Genomic DNA, 20,434 nt, shown 5'->3' with positions numbered 1-20,434 from the left:
TTAATAAATACTTAGAATAATCCAAGGGAAAAAATAAGAATATAGTTGGTATTTTGAAGAGGGTTAGGGTTATTGTTTCATTTCTAATGGTTATCTTTTGTATATGTTACTGGAATTTTGAGACGTTACCAAAAATTAATATGCTTAAACATTTTCAAGATTTTATTAGATTTTTTCTGTCTGGTTATTTTCTAGAAATATGATTCTAATATATGTTGCCAGATAAGTTGGAATAAAATTCAGGTGTTAAATGTTGTTTAACTTTACTAAAGTTTCTTATAATTGTTATTGATTTGATATCTATTTAAAAATTTTGGCTTTAGACCGAAAATATTCCAGTAGTTAGAAGACCTGACCGAAAAGATCTACTCGGATATCTCAATGGTGAAGCATGTGAGTAATTTTTAAGTTGCTCTCACTCTTAAACAGGCATTGGTTTCCACTCCCTGTGAAATAAGAATCAGTGGGGAGAGATTGTGAATGCTCATTATAAACTTCCCCTACCTGCAACTCTGTCCACACGCTGCTCTCTCTTTCCTGTTACCATGTATGTACTTTACTCCTAGGACCAGCTAGCCCTTCCCTGCATATGGAGTCCATCGCCTTTTGCTCTCTCAAGAGACTTTTCCTTTGTAAATTTTGCTTCTCTCTTGCATCATCAGTTCTCTTCTGAATCATTCCCTTTAGGATGTACACAGTAATATCTCTCATTAAAAACTTTTTTTAAACTCCCTCCTTCCTATTTGCTGGGCTTCCCAGGTGGCGCTAGTGGTAAAGAACCTGCCTGCCAATTCAGGAGACATAACATGCAGGTTCTATCTCTGGGTAGGAAAGATCCCCTGAGGAGGAAATGGAAACCCACTCCAGTATTCTTGCCTGGAGAATCCCATGGACAGAGGAGCCTGGCGATACAGTCCATGGGGTCACAAAAAGTGGAGCACAATTGAGTAGACTTAGCACACGCGCGCTTCCTGTTCTCTGCTGCTCCAGTTTTCTTCTTTTTGTTACAAAATTCTTTGCAAGAGTTGCATGGTATCACTGCTTCCTCTTTACCTCTGATTCTCTCTTGAGTCTACTTTAGTCTAACTTTCTTCCTCACTGTCTCACTCAAATCACTCTTATAAGGTCAATGCTGACGCATGATTGGCAGATCCTTTGGTCTCTGCTTTTCACAGCTAACCTGACCTCACTAGCACTTGATGCTGTTGACTACTTACTCCCCTTTGGAAAGCTTTTCTTGACTTGCCATTTGGGGCAACAGACTCTTGAGGTTCTCTTTCTACTCATTGTTCACCTTGCTTTTTTTTTTCCTTGATTCCTTATCTCCAACATTGACGTATAACTGAGCTTCACATTTATAAATTGACTGTCAGCATCTTCTCTTGGGTATTGAACAGGCGTCTGAAATGTAACATTTCTTAAATAGAGTGCCGACTCCCTCTTTTCCTTCTCGCCACAGACAAGGAAAGAGTAGGTCTGGTCTCCCAGTGTTCCCATCTCAGCAAATGGTCCCCCATTCATGTAGTGGCTTAGGCTGCAAACCCTGGAGAAATCTTTGATTCCTATACCGTCACAGCTCACATCCTTTACACCAGCTCCACCAGCCAAGTCCTTTCTTAATCTTTGAGAGCATGACAGGTTCTTGGCATCGGATGACCACCCGGATCCACCTTCTTCCTGTGACCATTGCACAGCCCTCTTGAGGGTCCTTGCTGTTCGTTTCCTACCGTGTAGTCTCTGAGCACCACTTAGAGGGGCCTGTTTTTGAAGAGCATCTGAACTTGATCCTGTCACTCACCTGCTCAAGGCGGTCCTGCGCCTTCCCATCACACTTGGAATACAGCTCACCCTCCTTCCGTGACCTGCACAGCCATGCTTCTGCTCGTCTCCGTGACCTCTTGGGCTCCCAGTCTCCCTGGTTCTTGTAGCTTTTCTGACTTGAGATCCTGTGCACTTGCCGTTCCCTCTGTGTTACGCTTTGTTTCACGTTGTCAACGTGGCTCACTACTCGCCACCTGATTCAGAGCTGTGTGCTAAAGTTGATCCCTCGTGAATTAGTACATACATTTATATTTTTATTTATGTTTTCTTACACTTCTGCATACCTACATTGTATTATGTGGGAGTATGTTCCTTGTAGCTGATTTCCGTCAGATTGTAACTTAAATGGTCAAAAATAGTTTGACCTCTTAACATACTTTCTATTACAGGTCAATCTTTTATAATAAAATGCTTTTGCAAACTTGCTTTAAAACTTAGTTTTTTAAGAGACATAATCCTATATTAAGTAAGAAATGTAATAGATCTTGAGTATTTCCCTTGCATTAATTTCTAATCTACATATTCAAATATTTATCCTCTCACGTATCTTTTTAAATCTTCAGCAACATCAGCCAGTATAGACAGAAGTGCCCCTCTAGAAATAGGTCTGCAGAGATCTACTCAAGGTATGTCTTGTTTCATGTTTATACTGAACTTTCAAACACCTATCCCCAAACTGTACATTAATTTCTTTTTTTCTTACAGTCAAACGAGCTGCAGATGAAGTTTTGGCAGAAGCAAAAAAACCACGAATTGAGGTAATAGGACGTTATTTTTAAAGTGATTCTTTTTTTTTTTTAAATGGAGATTGAAATTGTGTAGTAGTAAGAATTCTTTGCTCATCGTAGTCCTAAGAGCTTTTTTCCTTGAAAAGTGGTTATATTGACAGTTGATTAATAAGTAGCTTGAGCTCTTACATTCTATAAGATCTCTCACATACAGGCTGCATGATGGACAAATTATTTTCTTTGCCTTTATATCCTTATTGATGAAAGTGTTGGACTAGATGGTTGTCAGAGCCTTTTTCTATAAAGGGCCAGAGAGGCCCTCCTTCAGGCTTTTGGGGCCTCGTCTTCATCCAGCCCCTCCCCTCTGCACTGTAGGCAGAGCAGCGCGTCAATGACGAGGCGAGGCTGTACTCCAAAAAACTTCATAAAACGGGCGATGGGCCAGATTTGGCCTTTGTGTTGTGGTTCAGTTTCCCTTGGAATAGGTGATATGGGAGTTTGCTCCCCTCTGAAGAGCTGTGAACAGTTTCTTTTTCCAATGTTGACTTATCAGGTTAGATGATTTGGTAGTATTTTATAGCCAGCAAGTGGAATATTACTGTTGGTAAACAAGGACAGTTCATGTTGAATAGAACCCTGTAAGAAATGCAGTAAATGTTGAAAAGATAATTTATTGACTAGCTCAGTTGTCTTAAAACTTTATGAAGTTTTAAAATGTTAGAAATTTAAATTGTATAATTATAGTACTGTTTATTTAAGTTTGTAACAAGCATCAGATCAGTTACATATAAACACTCTGAAAATGGAAGATCATGCATTAGAGGCTTGCTTAAAATCTGAGAAATGATTAAATCGGCTGTAAATAAATGACCAGTATAGGAATAACACTTGTAATCACTGGTAGGGTTAACATTACTAGAAACTGTAAGTCTTTTCATTTGACACTTGTGTAACAATCAAATAGTTTACCTTTTGCCTGCTTCATGAACAGCAAAGCATCCACAGTTGGAGAAGGATAAGGAAAGTAACTCTTAGGAGCAAGGTTGGTTGTTAAATATATACAGTAGAATCACTGATAAAATATGATGCCAAGATTATGTATTTTTGCTTCAGTGTACTCTGAGACTTGACTTTTCAGATAATGATAGAGATAATTAGCTCATTGTTATTATTCTGTGCTAGGTGATACTCTGTGTACTTCATGTACATTATTAACTCCTGTAATCCTCACCATCACCTCCTGAAGTTGGCAGTACCACACATGTCATCTGTGAGCTCACAGGCTCAGAGAGCAGTGACTTGCTGGGGTGCACATAACTGGGATTAGAGCCCAGGCAGTCTGGCTCCTGGCTGTTCCCCTCTGCTGGGTACAGATTTTGTGGCAGCAAAACTGAAATTTTCCACAACTGTTTGTGTGTGAAAGGAGGTTGTAACACATTGTGTACAAAATAAGTGAATTTAAAGATATGGTTTATTGGGGAAAAACTGAAATTCATGATTTAATTATTTGAAAAAGTTGAATGTATCAGAATTGAAGAATTGCTAGGATTCTGATAACTTTAAAAACCAACAAGAAATAGCATAATAGAATTCTTTCCAGAGTATTTGTAGAGTTAGAATGAATTACATAAATAGCCATATTACACACGGAGAGTTTTCAGTTCATTAAATATCTGTTGAGGGCCTGCTAGGCACTGTGCTAACAGCGAGAAACTTTGGGATCTGGTTGAAACCTAGGCTGCAGTTGTCTTTAAAATCAGTCTCTTAAGGAACTTGAGTAATATGTGTTAAACCTTTATTTTAGGTGTATTTAACACATTTGTTGAGATATTAATCTTTGCATTCACCCCGGCAAGATGGCTGTTTTGAGTTTAACATGGTTAGAGCATGACATTTCTCTGGATCTGTAGAATCTACTGATGGAATTTATACAATTTCATATTCGTTAGCCATAGACACTGACTCTGGCTCTCAGTTTTCTCATTTGTTGAATGTAGGCATTAAACTAGATCAGAGTTAGTATGTTTTGTTTTTTAAGTAACCATTCCTTTTCAGACTTAACTTTTACCTGAGATTCTAATACCTAAATAAGGTAGAAGCTGAGTTGCAAAGGTTGAAGTCAGGTATGAAGTGGCTCATGGGCACTTTGTAGGAAGTGCCTGGTGTTCTGAAGAAGGTCCTTTGAAAAACATTCAGCTTTCACTTCTGGTGGTGTTCTGTGTTGAAAGAGTCAGGACCTGGGGCAACATATGAAAACCGTCTGGATCCAAGGTGAAAGTCTTGACTGTGGTGAAGGCTTCTCATCAGTTCAGTTCAATCACTTGGTCGTGTCTGACTCTTTGTGACCCTATGGACTGCAGCACGCCAGGCCTCCCTGTCCTTCACCATCTCCCGGAGCTTGCTCAAACTCATGTCCATTGAGTCCGTGATGCCATCCAACTATCTCATCCACTGTCATCCCCTTCTCCCACCTTCAATCTTTCCCAGCATCAGGGTCGTTTCCAGTGAGTCAGTTCTTCGCATCAGGAGGCCAAAGTATTGGAGTTTCAGCTTCAGCATCAGTCCTTCCAATGAACATTTAGGACTGATAAAATTTAGCTATAAACTTTTCTGAGGAGAAGGAATTTTTTGTTGTATATTATCTTTCTGAGTAAGAGTAGCTATGATATATTATAAAAGAAGCCTTAGTCATAGGAAAAACTTAATAAAGTTTATTTGTAATTTTTCAGTTCTAATCTTAGGTGCTCCAGCATACATTTGTTATTGTTTTTATGTTCAGTTCAATCGCTTAAGTCGTGTCTGACTCTTTGTGACCCCCTGGACTGCAGCACGCCAGGCTTCCCTGTCCATCACCAACTCCCAGAGTTTACTCAAACTCATGTCCATCGAGTCGGTGATGCCATCCAACCATCTCATCCTCTGTCATCCCTTTCTCCTCCTGCCTTCAATCTTTCCCAGCATCAGGGTCTTTTCCAATGAGTCGGTTCTTTATGTAACTAAAAGTATTTTAAAATTGACCCAACGCCAGTGATGCCTGGGACTTTATAGGTGGGAACTTTGGTAAAAGTTACGTGCAGTGTTTATGGTGTTTTTGTTGTTCTAAAAGTTAAGTAAAATTTTAAAATATTTACTGACTGATTATTTTCAGGATGAAGAGTGTGTACGCCTTGATAAAGAGAGATTGGCTGCTCGTTTGGAGGGTCACAAAGAAGGGATTGTACAGACTGAACAGATCAGGTAAGAATTTCTTTGGTAGAAAATAGGCAATTTAGGCAGTATATATAAGTATATGTGGAAACAAGGGGTATTAACATGCTGTCTACATATATTGCATTCTTCAGCGTGTCTCCCTGCCCTCAGTTCGAAAGAAGATGCTCGAGTATTTTTTCTGATGGAGGATTGAAAGCCATTGTGCTGCTTATGCTTTGTGGAAGTTTCTTGATTCTGTTACCATATTGATCTTTTTAAAAATTATTCCATAATCCAAGCCACTCATTTATCATGAAATCTCTTGTTGGTTTATAGCAGTGGTCAGCAGACTTTTCCTGTAAAGTACCATATGTTAAATATTTACATTTAATGTGATTATTAACATGCTTAATTCTAGGTCAATAATTTGCTGTTGTTTTCTGTTTGTCTCTTTGTTCTTTCAAAATTTTGTTCCCTGAAACGGAAATTAACTTAATTTTGGACTAAAGGAGTATACGCTGTGATTCTGTTGTATCCTTTTGTTGTCTGAGTAGTGTGCTGCAGTTCTGTTCGGGTGGTTGTTGGGGTTCATTGCGTGTGGCGTGTGGCGTCGCAGTCTGCCGCCTGTGTGCAGTGCAGGGACCTCAGCACGAGGGCTTCCTGTTCTCTCGGCATTGGTGCTGCTCTTGTCATACGTTTTGCTCAATGCTTGTGTCCCAAACACCACAGTGCATTGTTCTTACTCTTGTTTAAACATCTAGGGAAAATTCTGTGTGCTATTTCCATGCCTCTTCTTCCCTGTTGTGGACTTGTGTACCCATTTTTTTTTCTCTTTGGCCTGACTGACTTACTGTTTTTTTTTTTTAATTTAAAGTTCTTTTAACATTTCTTTCTGTTTAGGACTGCTGCTGTTTCTTTCAACATTTTTATTTCAGAAAAAATCCCCCCCACCTTTTTTTTTTAATTTTCACTGGATATGGAATCCAGACTACTACTTTTTAAAGTGTGATATACCACTGTCTCCTTGATTGCATTGTTTCTGGTTAAAAATCTGCTGTTACCCCTTTATCTTTTCTTGGCGGCACCTCGTGGCTTGTCAGATCTTTGTTCCCTGATCAGAGATTGAACCTGGGGTCCTTGGCAGTGAAAGCATGGAGTCCTGACCACTGAACCACCGGGGAATTCTCTTTTGTGTCTTTAAATGTGGCTTTTTTCCTTTGACTACTTAAAAAGTTTTCTGTATTGTAGGTTTGGGACTACTTAATTATCACATAACTTGGGAGAGTGTTCTTCATGTTTCTTGTGCTTGAGTTTTTGAGGGGATTTTGGGTCATAATTTTCAGTGAATTTAGAAAAGCTTTGCTTCTGCTTCCTCAGTTTTCTTCCCCCTTTTCTCCCCTTTCTGACCTAATTACTCGTACTCGTAATTGTTCAACAGCTCACTTATGTTCTTCTCTTTTTTTTTTTGGTTTGATTTTTTTTTCTGTTTTTTTTTTTTTTTTTGGATAGTTTCTGTAGTTCTGTATGTAATTCATATTTTCTCATGTAATTATATTCATATTGTATTGGTAGTCTTGAACATTGTATTTTTTACCCTTACAAGTTAAATATACAGTCCATGTCTCTCTTTGTTGAATGTATGGAATGGTTGTATTACTTTGATGCCTTTTCCAGTCCTGCAGTTGTTTTCAGTTTAGACTTCTCCTCATTCTGGTTCACATTTTCCTGCTCCTTTATATGCCTTGTACTGTTTGGATACCAGACATGGTGCATCTTATGTTGTTGTGTGCTGGATGTTTTTGTGTTTTTCTAAATTTTCTTTCGTTTTGTTTTGGGACACAGTTAATCCTTTGAAGCAGTTTGTTTCTTTTGAGTCTGGATTTTTTAATTTGAAGAATTGTTGTTTGAACAGTGCGTAGTTAGGGTAGTTACTGCCCACCATTGTTGAGCCAGGACCATTTTGACTGTTACTCCATCTAACGCCCCGTAAATAGGAGGTTTTCAGTCTGGCTGTTGGGACTAGGTTCTGCTCTTCATCCTGTGTGGGTGCTGGACTCTGTTCCCTCTAGGTGGTTCTGTTCCTCGCTTTAGTTTCCAACTACTTACGGGCTCAGCAGTCATCTGCCAGAGTACTCGAGGGGGCCTGTGCAGCTCTCTCTTCTCAGGCACTCGGGCCTCTGAGTCCCTGTACTCTTTGACCTTGCTGGAATCCCGGCTCTGTTTTCTCAAATCAGGATGTACGGGAAGTTTTGCCTGAGTTCTCTTCCCCGTGCCGTGTTGGGAACTTTCAAGGCTGTAAATTGCAGCCTTCGTAGGGCTTAGTGAAGTCGCTCAGTCGTGTCCAACTCTTTGCGACCGTATGGACTGTTGCCTACCAGGATCATCAGTCCATGGGATTTTCCAGGCAAGAATATTGGAGTGTGTTGCCATTTCCTTCTCCAGGGAATCTTCCCGACACAGGGATCGAACCCCGGTCTCCTGCATTGTAGGCAGACACTTTACTGTCTGAGCTACCAGGGCTTGCTTACTTGGTTTTCATGTGTGAGAGATCATTGTCTTTCATTACTTGATAGCAGATAACGAGTAAACTATTGTTTCATGTATTTGACTGATTGTTTCAAGGTAGGAGGGTTAACCAGTACCTGTTACTTCATCTTGGCTAGAAGTAAAACTCCAGTGCTTGTCCAGTGCACGTTTTGATTATAGTTTAGAAAAGTGCTTGAATTTGGCTCATGGTATGCTGGTGTGCTTTAGATTTTAAGGGAAAGTTGCATAGTATTATATAAAATGAGTCAAATGCTGATACATGTTGAGCATCTGCTATAAAGTACTTTCATACCTAATGAAATAAATAGCATGCTACATAATACTACCATGTTTAAACCTGCAGGAATTGCTGTCTTTTCCCCACATGTTGTTTAAACGTATTTCAAGATTGTCATCTTGTGATTAGAGTAATAATTTTATCAACTGCTGTTAAGGTATCCAAACTCTTTTTCTTGTTTTTACGTTGTGAGAAATGACACTAAACTTATCATTTTAATGAAATCTATACTTTCATTGTTAAGTCTGTTTTCTTTATTACTTCTGAAAGCATAGCTTCTCTTTGCTATTTCAGTGCTTTTTGAAAATGAAGTAAAAGAAGGAAAATGAGTACTTCAAAGTATTGTTTTATCTTCCAGACTTTAAAAGGGGTATATGTTTATGTGACACATAAATGTCTCTGTCAGCTGTAAAATTGATATGTTGTACATTATAACATTGATTTGAAACCTTGAAATAAATTTCAAGGAAAACCTAAACGTTGGATTCTTTACGGAATGCAGTTTTTTTCCCCGTCTTTCAAGGTGTTGTGTGCACATGCTTATGGGGATGTTTGTGTGTGTGTGTGTGTGTGTGTGTGTGTGTGTGTGTGTGTGTGTAATTTGCATGCAGGATGGGGAGGGTTAGCAAATAAAAGTCTCATATAAAAAGCTTTTTTGTGGAGGGAGAGCAGAGAAAGGTTTATTACAGGGCCACACAAGAAGGACAGGTGGCTTGTGCTCAGAAAACCCAAACTCTGATGGGTTTCAGCAAAGTATTTTTAAAGACAGAGTGAGGGAGGGGTGTCCCAGGGTATGTGATCAGCTTGTGCAGAATTTTCTGATTGGTTGATGGTGATCAATCAAAAAGGCTGTATTAATGAATTATTTGGGTAGGGGAAGAGATTTTTAAAAATATGAAAAGTATTTTGCATTATTCCTCCTAAAAAATTACTAATTTGCTTATAGTGTAGTATTTTTATGTTGACTCTTACATGGTTATAAGTTATCAAGTGTGTCAGTTTTATGTATATGGAGGAAATCTTAATTATTGCCACTTAAAGTATTATTACCAGGAAGTTATAAATGTAACAAAATATTTTATAGTGTGCTCAAGAGATCCTTGCTGTGAGTATTAAAAAAGATGTTGCTTTCAGGTCTCTGTCCGAAGCTATGTCAGTGGAAAAAATTGCTGCAATCAAAGCCAAAATTATGGCTAAGAAAAGATCTACCATTAAGACTGACTTAGATGATGATATAACTGCCCTGAAACAGAGGAGTTTTGTGGACGCTGAAGTAGATGTGACCCGAGATATTGTCAGCAGAGAAAGAGTGTGGCGGACGCGAACAACTATTTTACAGAGCACAGGAAAGGTAATTAAAATATTTTACTTCTTATTTGTTAGTGTCTGTGTGTGTTTCAACTACAGTTGATTTTAAAGTTGGTTAAAATTTCCTGTGAGGAGGAAGTTTCAGATTTGTATCTAAGAGAGCAGTAATCATTTAGCTTTCTAACTGACCTGTTTACCAGTCCATGCTAGTGTATGTTTGGTGATTGCTCACCAGAGAAGCTGATGAAAAAGTCTGAGTCAAAGTGCGAGTCCCTTCCTTTCCACCTTGTTTGTAAATCCAGAGAGATTTACAGTTTTCTTATTGGTGAGATTTTTTGCTTAAACCTAATGAACAGGGACTGTTGATGGTAAGCTCTCTGGTCATTAATACCAATATTAATTTTTTTCCTCACAAAGTAGAGAGCTTAATGAAAATGGCCCAACAAACATTTATTGGGTGTGTTTGATACATTCTCTTCTGTTGGGTGGTTGTGGCAGTGTTTGCTTGTTCCTCATTAATGGAGTTGTGTTGGGCTGCAGGATGGTGGGTTTTCTTCATTTCCTTTCCCCTTTTTCCTCCTCTCTCCTGTCTTCTCTCGTTTGCTTTCGCGATTATAAACAACTGCATTAAAAAAATCCTTGTACATAACACCTTCATGCATTTATGACTACATAGCAGAGGGATTAATTCCTGGAAGCCAATTGCTGGTTAAAGGAGACATGTACTTTAAATTTTGAAAGATAAGAAGTTGAAAGATACTGGATATTCAGTATCTTAATAGATCTCCAAAAAGGTTGAATCATTTCTGTTTCACTTACCTATTTTCACCTCTCTTTTCCTCCCACACATCTGAATTTTCTCTTAAATGTTAATTCTTCACTGAGACACAGTTCACAGTGATGATTTGGTGAGAAGATTTTTTAGAAGTTGTGAGAGTATTGAAGAAAGTGAACTTCATCATTGGTCTAGGCGGACTCATTTTGTTTGCACATTTTTTTGGATTCTGGCCCTAAGTTTACTGTGCTGTTTTAGTAGAATAGCTACTGGAAAAGAATATATAAAGGGAAGAATTTTTTTCTCTTGTACTTTGACTTGTTTTGTAGAGCAGTATAACCTCAGATTGGAGAAGGAAATGGCAACCCACTCCAGTATTCTTGCCTGGGAAATCCCTTGGATGGAGGAGCCTGGTGGCCTACAGTCCATGGGGTTGCAAAGAGTTGGACACAGCTTAGCGACTTCACTTTCACTTTCAAAACCTGATATGCAGATGACACCACCCTTATGGCAGAGAGTGAAGAGGATCTAAAATGCCTCTAGATGAAAGTGAAAGAGGAGAGTGAAAAAGTTGGCTTAAAGCTTAACATTCAGAAAACTAAGATCATGGCATCTGGTCCCATCACCTCATGGGAAATAGATGGGGAGACAGTGGAAACAGTGTCAGACTTTATTTTTTTGTGCTCCAAAATCAGTGCAGATGGTGACTGCAGTCATGAAATTAAAAGACGCTTACTCCTTGGAAGGAAAGTTATGACCAACCTAGATAGCATATTAAAAAGCAAAGACATTACTTTGCCAACAAAGGTCCATCTGGTCACGGCTATGGTTTTTCCAGTGGTCATGTATGGATGTGAGAGTTGGACTGTGAAGAAAGCTGAGCACCAAGAAACTGATGCTTTTGAACTATGGTGTTGGAGAAGACTCTTGAGAGTCCCTTGGACTGCAAGGAGATCCAACCAGTTCATCCTAAAGGAGATCAGTCCTGGGTGTTCATTGGAAGGACTGATGGTGAAGCTGAAACTCCAGTACTTTGGCCACCTCATGCGAAGAGTTGACTCATTGGAAAAGACCCTGATGCTGGGAGGGATTGGGGGCAGGAGGAGAAGGGGACGACAGAGGATGAGATGGTTGGATGGCATCAGCAGCTCAATGGGCGTGAGTTTGAGTGAACTCCAGGAGTTGGTGATGGACAGGGAGGCCTGGCGTGCTGCGATTCATGGGGTCGCAAAGAGTCGGACACGACTGAGCGACTGAACTGAACTGATGTCAAGATTAAGAATCATTCTCCAGAGCTTAGAATTAGAAAGGAATCTGAGAACATGAATAAACCTTAAGTTTTGTGTTTAAGTGATCTGTTGATGAAAGAAAGTGAAAGTGAAAGTCACTCAGTCGTGTCTGACTCTTTGCGACCCCATGGGCTGTATGGTCCATGGAATTCTCCAGGCCAGAATACTGGAGTGGGTGGCCTTTCCCTTCTCCAGGGGATCTTTCCAACCCAGGGATTGAACCCGGGTTTCCCACATTTCAGGCGGATTCTTTACCAGCTGAGCCACCAGGGAAGCCCAAGAATCAAACTGTTGTCTCCTGCATTGCAGGTGGATTCTTTACCCACTGAGCTACGAGGGAAGCCCTCATAGATAGATCTGTTAATACTCATTTTTAATGCCTAGGGTGGCTAATAGTTAAGTATTATTACTTATATTGTTCTACCAGTATTCTTTGTAATTTTTGAAATGAATAAATTTCTTTGAGCTCTAGGTGGCAGGAGTGTACCACCATTTCAAAACTTAAGTGTTGTAGTAGAATTCAGCGTTGTTGGCACCAATGTGTAATTTAAAAATAAGTTAGCATTAGAAGAACTGTTTTTTAGCTAGGTTTGCTTCTGTGAGTATTAATGCTTTTAAAAATCAAAATGACGATTTTGACTGGTAGTCCCTCTGTATACTGTTTCCATCTGACAAACTCTTAAAAAAAAAAAAAACTTTTAGTTGCTTATTGCCCTGAAAGGCCCTATGATTTTAAACAGATCTTCATTATTACCATATATCAGGGTTTCCTTATTTGCTGTTTCTTGAGCAAAAGCTGTCTTTTCAAAATTCTATTGTAAGCACCTCACAAAAAAACAGTCTAATTTTATAATACTGTTTAAGACATACTTTTAAATTTACACACACTAATATATAGTCATTGTTGAAAAATTGATAAAAGATTACTAAAAGGAAGGTATAATAATCACTTGTAATTCCACCACATAAAAATAGCTAGTAACATTTTAATTTTTTCCTAGAGTTTGAGTCTCTCATGAAATGCTTTATTTTTAAAATAGTGAAATTTGCTTTTCATGTTTTCAGCTATTTTCTTAATAGGATTAAGATTTTATTTGCATTTGTCACTGTGTTTACCTTCGCCCTGCTGGTGCAAAAGAAGTGGTTAGTTAACTGCTGGCATCTTGGCGTGAATTAAAGCATTGACACCAATCTTTGCTAGTAGCCATTTCGTTCTTCACCACTAATGATGTCCTTGATAAAATTTAAAAAATTCACTAATTTTATTAAATCTTAACCTTTAAGTATATTCTTATCAGTATTTTCTGTGATGAAATCAGAACATACAAAGCAGAACACACAGAGCACTTCTGCATACCAAAATACGATGACTGTCTCCGTGAAAAGCACACGTGCATTTGACATTTTTTGGAAAATGAGGGAGGAGAGGCTGTTGCTTCAAGAAATGGAACTGACACTTTTTTTGTCAATTAAAAGAAAGTCAGAATTTGGGAGGTTTCTTTTTGCTACTGAGGCCATAGCAGTTTCCCAAGTTGAACATAGTGTCATACTTTCTTGTCATTAACATTTTGTGCATTTTGGAAAATAGTTTTTCATAAAAACAAGTTATTTTTACTTGGAATACCTTTTCCCCTCATTTTTGAAGGAATTAATATTTTTAAAATATTTCAATTCAGATCTCTAATTTGAAAAATATTATAACCTATATAAACAAAGTCTCTTTGGGGTGTGCCATAATTTTTAAGAGTAAGTGGTTGTGAGATGTATGTTTGTTGTCCTAAAGAATTATAGGAACTAGTAAGGACTATTACTATGGCAGTGGTTAAAGTTATGTTTCGGGCTGTCTCTCCTCTCGTATCCATGTTTATTTGTGTAAGGTTTATGTAACGTCCACCAGCAGGCACATGGGAGCACTGTCTGGGGTTGCCTTGGTCCTGGCCTTGACAAAGGTTATATTCTTCAACAGGAGACAGAATGTTGCTTAAAATGGTAAGTGATTAACAGGCAGAGTTAGAAGAGCACCAAGGGAACTGAGGGAGCATCTTGGGTGAAAGAAGAATATTTCATGAAGGAGTGGTCAGATTTGTCAGCTTTGTTCAGTGTTGCTAAGGTTGTTCATGTATAAGTTGTTATGTTTTTAAAAATCTTTCCAACTTTCACAGCTTTGAAAAGTGCACATTGACTCCTAACAAACAGTATCTTGGAACTTTCAACATCTCTTATAAAGTGTAGCAGTCTGAAATTACCATGGAGTTTATCAAGAAGAGACTTTAATAGTTGATTTCTTTCAGAAGAATTAATTTCTTCTAGAACTAAGAAGCCCCCTTGACAACAAATGTGCTCTACTTTTATTGTTTTTAAATGTTACCTTGTTTCCTGCTTACATTTTTTGAATAAATGGAGAATATGGATGAATTTATAGCCAGTTATGTACTTTAAGTAAAATGAAAATAAGTGAATAACATTGGGTTTATAATAATTGGTCTTCGGATGAATTTCCTAGTAGTAGTTGATTTTTACTTTTGTGTGTAGTAATCATGCTTCGTTATGATGTAGTAAGGGAAGAATTAATAGAGAAAACTGAATCTGAAATTGTTTACTAGGTAAACTTATTGTCTTTGAATATTTAATTTTAAGTGGACTCAATAATTGAAATCCATTTCTGTTGCAGAATTTTTCCAAGAATATTTTTGCAATTCTTCAGTCGGTAAAGGCCAGAGAAGAAGGGCGTGCACCCGAACAGCGACCGGCCCCAAATGCAGCGCCTGTTGTAAGAACATTTTGTTGCTTCTGTAGTAGTTTTATTAAAAGTGATTATTCAGTGTTGTAATATTGAAAACATCTTTAAATATTTGTCTGCTTATTTATTATACAATTGAGACATACAAAATTATATTTTTTCAGGTATACAGCACAATGATTTGACATTTATATATATTGCAAATTGACCAGAACCAGAAGTCTAGTAACCATGTGTTACCATACAGAGTTATTGCAATATTATTGGCTGTATTCCCCATGCTGTATATTGCATCCTTGTGACTTAATTATTTTATACTTGGAAGTTTGTACCTCTTAATCCCTTTTACTTGTTTTGTTTCAACTCCTCCCAACCCCTGTAATGACCACAAGTTTGTTCTGCATCTTTCTGTGAGTCTGTTTCTGTTTTGTTTGGTTTGTTGATTTGTTTTCTTTTTTTAGATTCCACATATAAATGAAATCTATGAAGCCAGTTTCATAAGATTCAGCAAAGGAAAAATAACATGCAAATAAAACCTTTTTCATTTTATAATTTCTATAAGTATGTCAAAATTTGGTAAAGTACTAATACAGTCTTTACAAGAGTAAGTAGGTTTATTTGTTCATGAAATTCTTGGTGTTTAACCTTTTAGAGGTGGTAAATTTTTGCTAGCATTTAGATAAACACTTCAGGTGACTTGCTGGTCAGTTTTGTTTTTGTTTTAAATTGGAGGATAATTGCAGTATTGTGGTTTTTGACATACATCGACATGAGTCAGCCACAGGTGCACATTTTTAAGTGCCTCTTATTTGTCAGGCAGCGTGCTGACAGAGATATAAGATGTATGAGAGTGAAAAGCTTCCTTTGCACTTGCAGTCTAGTGGGACATACAGATAAATAAAAAAGGCAGTGATAGGTGCTGTTATGGCAAAACAGAATGTTTATAATTATGAATGGGTGGACTTGTTGAATAGCAATTGGTAGGAAACTTACATCAACTCCTAAAACAGTTCAGCTGTTATCTTTGTGACTGCATATTCTCTGTATTCTCATAATCATTAAACTACTTGAAAATTTTAATGTTTGGCATTTGACCGTGGGAGTGTATACCTAGTGGCAGCCTTGAATGAATATCTTTTATTTGGAATAATAACTGGGGTAGCATCCTATTGTAACAAAATGAAGCATGTTTCAGTCTTCACAAATACCATGAATTTCCCAAGCAATTTTGGGAATATTCTTTAAATATACTTTTTTAGTTTATCACAGACTTTTATAGAAAGTATCTGTGAATTAATTATACGTTAGATTGGCAAGTTTTTCTGAGTGTTTTAAAAAAACAGCTTTGTTAACTTCAGCTTTACACTGTACATTGATAAATGGGTTTATTGTCATTATTTAATATAAGGATTAATAATTTGAGAATAATTCAGTTAAAAGACTCCATCATGTCAGTTGAATATAAGGTTTGAATTAAAAGTTTATTTTTTGGGTTAAAGAAAAGTAATTCATGATTGGAGTGAGTTTATTAATTTTTAAAGAAATTTAATTATAATGAAATTAGTAAGTACACCCATTTTGTTTCTGCAGTTTCTGAGAATTTTGTTTTTTGCCTTGGTGCACGCTCACTTGGTGGTCTTTACCTCCTCCCTAGTTGAGATGGTTTTCTAGCTGTAAACAGTATCTTGAAAATCAGCTTCAGACGATTCCCAAGTTTTGTCTACTTCTTGTTTTGGTCTTATTGGCCAAAGTATTAAGAGGAAAGCTTAGAAAACAATAGCTTTATTGTGGTTTTTATTATAAGTATTAAGTAACAGTTTAGACAATATTGACATATAACTTAATGATGTTTTTCTGCAGGATCCCACATTGCGTACCAAACAGCCTATCCCAGCTGCTTACAACAGATATGACCAGGAAAGATTCAAAGGAAAAGAAGGCAAGTTACTTGATCTTTCTCTTCCTCTTGCCGTGGTTGTGCTGAACCTGAGAGGCAGCGTGACCTCACCTGCGGAAGCAGGAGTTGGCTAATGTCTGCAGGCCAAGTCTGTGCCACCATGTGTTTTTCTGAATTAAGTTTTGTTGGAACACAGCCACGCTCATTCATTTTTGTGTTACCCATGTCTCCTCTAGCACTGTGACGGCAGTGTTGAATTGTGACAGAGATCGTGAGGCCTGCAAAGCCTAAAAATACTGTCCGGCATTTTACAGAAAAGTTTTGATGTTACTTTAACAGTAGTCTGTCTCAGTTTCCTTCTGTGTGTCATTATGATACTAATAGTAGTAGTAGTCCCTATCTTTTCAGGGTATTGTGGGGATTAAACTAGTTAATAAAGTCCCCAGAATAGTGACTGGTGTGTATAGTAAGCTACCTATTGTTAGCCTTAATTCTGTTTCTCAGAAGTTTGTTTTAGGGTGGAAACACTACATACCAAATCATATTTCCCCAGTTGTAAAGGTGTGCATTGAGGACTTGGACACATAGACTGGAGTAGCCACGTGAGGACTGACTTTGTGATGGCTCCCTGGCTCATTCAGCAGTGAGCCGTTTCCACATCCACGAGGTGCTTAGTGAGGGTGTGACTGATGTCTTGGACTCTTCATTGATCTCATTCATGGAAAAATGAGATAGAAGCAGCTGTAAGGGTAGCATTTATGATTTCTTCCCTGCATACTCTGAAATCCCCATGAGTTTATTAAAGAGCTTGTTGCCTTGATGCAGTGAATTTTGTGTGCTTGTTTCATTGGCGGGATAAAAGTATGTACTGAACACATGGCGTAGAAAGTACGGTAGTTCGTCCTTTTATCCAGTTTTTCTCTTGGAATGACTTTTGTCAAGTAGGGGTTGGCAGGTTACAGCCCATAGACCAAGTCTGAGCCTCCTGGGGCAGAATCAGGCTATACTCATTTGATTACTTATGTTGTTCACCCTGCCTTTGCACTCCAACTGCAGAATTCGGGAGTTGTGACAGAGACTGTGGTTTGCAGTGTGTACAGTATTTACCTCTCTGACCTGTCACAGAAAGGTATACGGAGACTCTGTTCTGGAGTGCCTGTCGATATTTACAGTGTTGCTTTTCTACGATTTACATAACATGTACTGATGATTGTTACTTTGGAACACAGCTTTTTATGTTAGAGAGTTCATATTAGGACTAAATAATGGGGATTATAAAATATTTTATATTTTATTCAGTCTAGCTTTTTACATTTCCAACCAGCTGTATGGCTTGAACACAGTTGTAGAGACAGTCCTAACCACCTTCTGTACGTTGGGCCCATTGGTGTGTATTGTTTGCATCTTTGAGACTGGTATCCCTTTGAGAGTTTTCATCTTCACAAGTATGTCATTTAACTGTATATGTGGTAGATTCAGGGCTTTGTTATTCTGTTGAGCTATCAGATATAATGTAGATTATTACTTTAGATTTGCTATTTATAATAAAATATATAAAATCTAATGGTAGCCTCACTTTGTTTACAGAAACGGAAGGTTTCAAAATTGACACTATGGGCACCTACCATGGGATGACTCTCAAGTCTGTGACGGTAAGTCACTCTGACTGCAGAGGTTCTTTTGTTCCAGTCATTTTATGTGAGTAGCAGATGTTGAAAGGAAGTCTGTGTTCTCTAGTATTTTCTGTTTCAGACATTTATCTTTAATGACCCGTTGTGCTGACAGAGCTGAGGGGTCTTATTTGATTCATGGGTGTCTTTTCTTTTTTTTGGCTGAGTATGTTTAAATGAAAGTTGTTTTGATTAACTTGCAAGTAGATTGGATGCTACTTGGTTGGAGATTTTAAAGTTAGTGATGAGATACGAGGTTCCATTTGGGAGAGTTCTTTGCCATAATATCTCATGTCCTTAAAATGTAATGTTTTACACTCTGAAAAGACAGATTGTAGTAGTTCATGTCATGCTACAAATTGCTTACTTGACACAACTGAATACCTAATATCTGTGATTATAAGCCTTTGGCTCACTTTTAACTAACTTGTCTTTTTTATTTTTTAGCCTCCTAAAGATCATTCTTTCTAGATGATCTGACCAAACCCTGTTTTTAAAAAAAAATAAGTTTCAGTTGTACAGGGTTGTAATTTAACATCTGTGTACACTACTGAGTGATCGCCACAAGTCTAATTACCACACAGCTGACCCCCTCACCCATGTCTCTCACCTCCCAACTACCTATATTTCTGGTAACCACTCATGGTTAATGCAGTAATCTTTGTGAGTTTTTCTTGAGTGTTTTCATTTGTTTTTTTTTTTTTTTAGTTTCTGCGTATGAGTGCAATCACATGGTATTTGTCTTTATCTCTGTTTTGCTAACACACTTATTTTTAAATTGTCATCAGATTTGAGTTTATATTATTGAAACTGTATGAGGACTCCTTATTCACTCAACAAGTGCTTATTGAGCACTTGTGTCAGGCGTTGCTCTGGTTGCTAGGGTTGTTGTTGTGAATAAACCAGATAGGACTCTCTAGACAGAGGGGTCAGAGAGGCCTCTCTGAGAAGGTGACAGCTGAGCAGAGACTTGGTGACGAGCGTTGTGTGAAAGACGTGCGGGGTCAGGACTTGAGGCCCCATACGCCGCAGTGTGCAGGCCAGGTCACTGGAGTTGAGTGGGTGAGGGGAAGGTGATAAAAGGCTAAGTAAACCATTTTATGAGATCTACTTAGTTCTTCTTGACTTCAAAAGGTAACTCATAGCTGTAAGATTTAACTTAAATTCTCAAAGATTTATTTATTGACATTTATTTGGGGGCAGAACTTGCCTATTGGCCATTCCCCAAGTGAATTATAGAACTGACGCTGTTATATAGCCATCAAAGTAAGTTTTTTGTGGTTATTGTTGTCACTATTGGTTTTACTTTTGTCTCATCTGAAATGCCGTGAAATAGATTTCATAATTGAGCTTCTATGCGAGTAGTAAAATCTGCGATAGTTTTTAATAGATGCTTTTTGCAGAACCGTTTTTCTAAAATCCAAGGACAGCTTCTTAATTAAACAGGGTGAGAATGATGAGGCTGTACTTCTTACCAGAGTCTTTGTTCCTAAATATACTTGTAAGAGGCAAATTTAAACAGTTCTATGGCTTGTGATTTTACAGAACTGATCACAGAAACACAGTGTGTAGGAATACAGCAGAAAGACTAAACATGGTTAAATTGCTAGTACTTTTAATGTTTTAATGCCAGGTTTGAATCTCTGTCCTGTTTGTGACCTGATTCATTTTAGCATTGTTAGAGAGTAATACACTGAGAACTTTGAATCTAAAAGCTTTGAAATTACTCTGATAATTGTTTCTTTTTAGTTGAACCTCTAACTTATCCTTTCAATGTAATTTTTCTCTTTTTTTTTTTAAATTATTACCTGTTTGTGAGCTTGTGAGTTTCACCAACTTTCTACCTTATTCTCCAGTTAAGAAAGTTTCTCTTGTGAGATCCATGCAAACATACAAAGCAGTTAAGGGTATGTTAAAGGCTTTGTTGTACAGATATGACTTCCTTACTAATTTATGTGCAGCTTATTTTTGATACCCTTGTTCTTCAGGGTTTTGAAATGCCTCATTGATATACATAGTTATTAAGGTTAGTTTCAGTCTACATTAGGATTGATCTGCATATCTTTTAAGTTCAAGACACTAGAGTTCTCTTAGATTTTAGACTAAACTACTAAGTCGACTTATGCAAACTAGAGAATTTTTGTGCAGATGAGTTTTACCCTACACGTATTATACAGAAGGAATTTGTGGGGT

General features: G+C 37.7%; 1 protein-coding gene across 1 annotated transcript in view; it reads left to right on the top strand.

The window, feature by feature from the left end:
- Positions 1-20,434, top strand: part of CDC73 (cell division cycle 73) — a 98,223-nt gene that overhangs the window by 6,138 nt on the left and 71,651 nt on the right. Inside the window, exons 3-10 of the mRNA XM_043922986.1 lie at positions 324-393; positions 2,385-2,447; positions 2,527-2,579; positions 5,698-5,786; positions 9,697-9,913; positions 14,606-14,704; positions 16,535-16,613; positions 18,159-18,223. Coding sequence (XP_043778921.1) covers positions 324-393; positions 2,385-2,447; positions 2,527-2,579; positions 5,698-5,786; positions 9,697-9,913; positions 14,606-14,704; positions 16,535-16,613; positions 18,159-18,223 — 735 coding nt within the window. The remainder of the gene's footprint in view (positions 1-323; positions 394-2,384; positions 2,448-2,526; positions 2,580-5,697; positions 5,787-9,696; positions 9,914-14,605; positions 14,705-16,534; positions 16,614-18,158; positions 18,224-20,434) is intronic.

Source organism: Cervus elaphus, chromosome 14, assembly GCF_910594005.1.
Source record: "Cervus elaphus chromosome 14, mCerEla1.1, whole genome shotgun sequence".
Classification (NCBI taxonomy): domain Eukaryota; kingdom Metazoa; phylum Chordata; class Mammalia; order Artiodactyla; family Cervidae; genus Cervus; species Cervus elaphus.
This window is presented reverse-complemented; position numbering and strand designations above follow the sequence as displayed.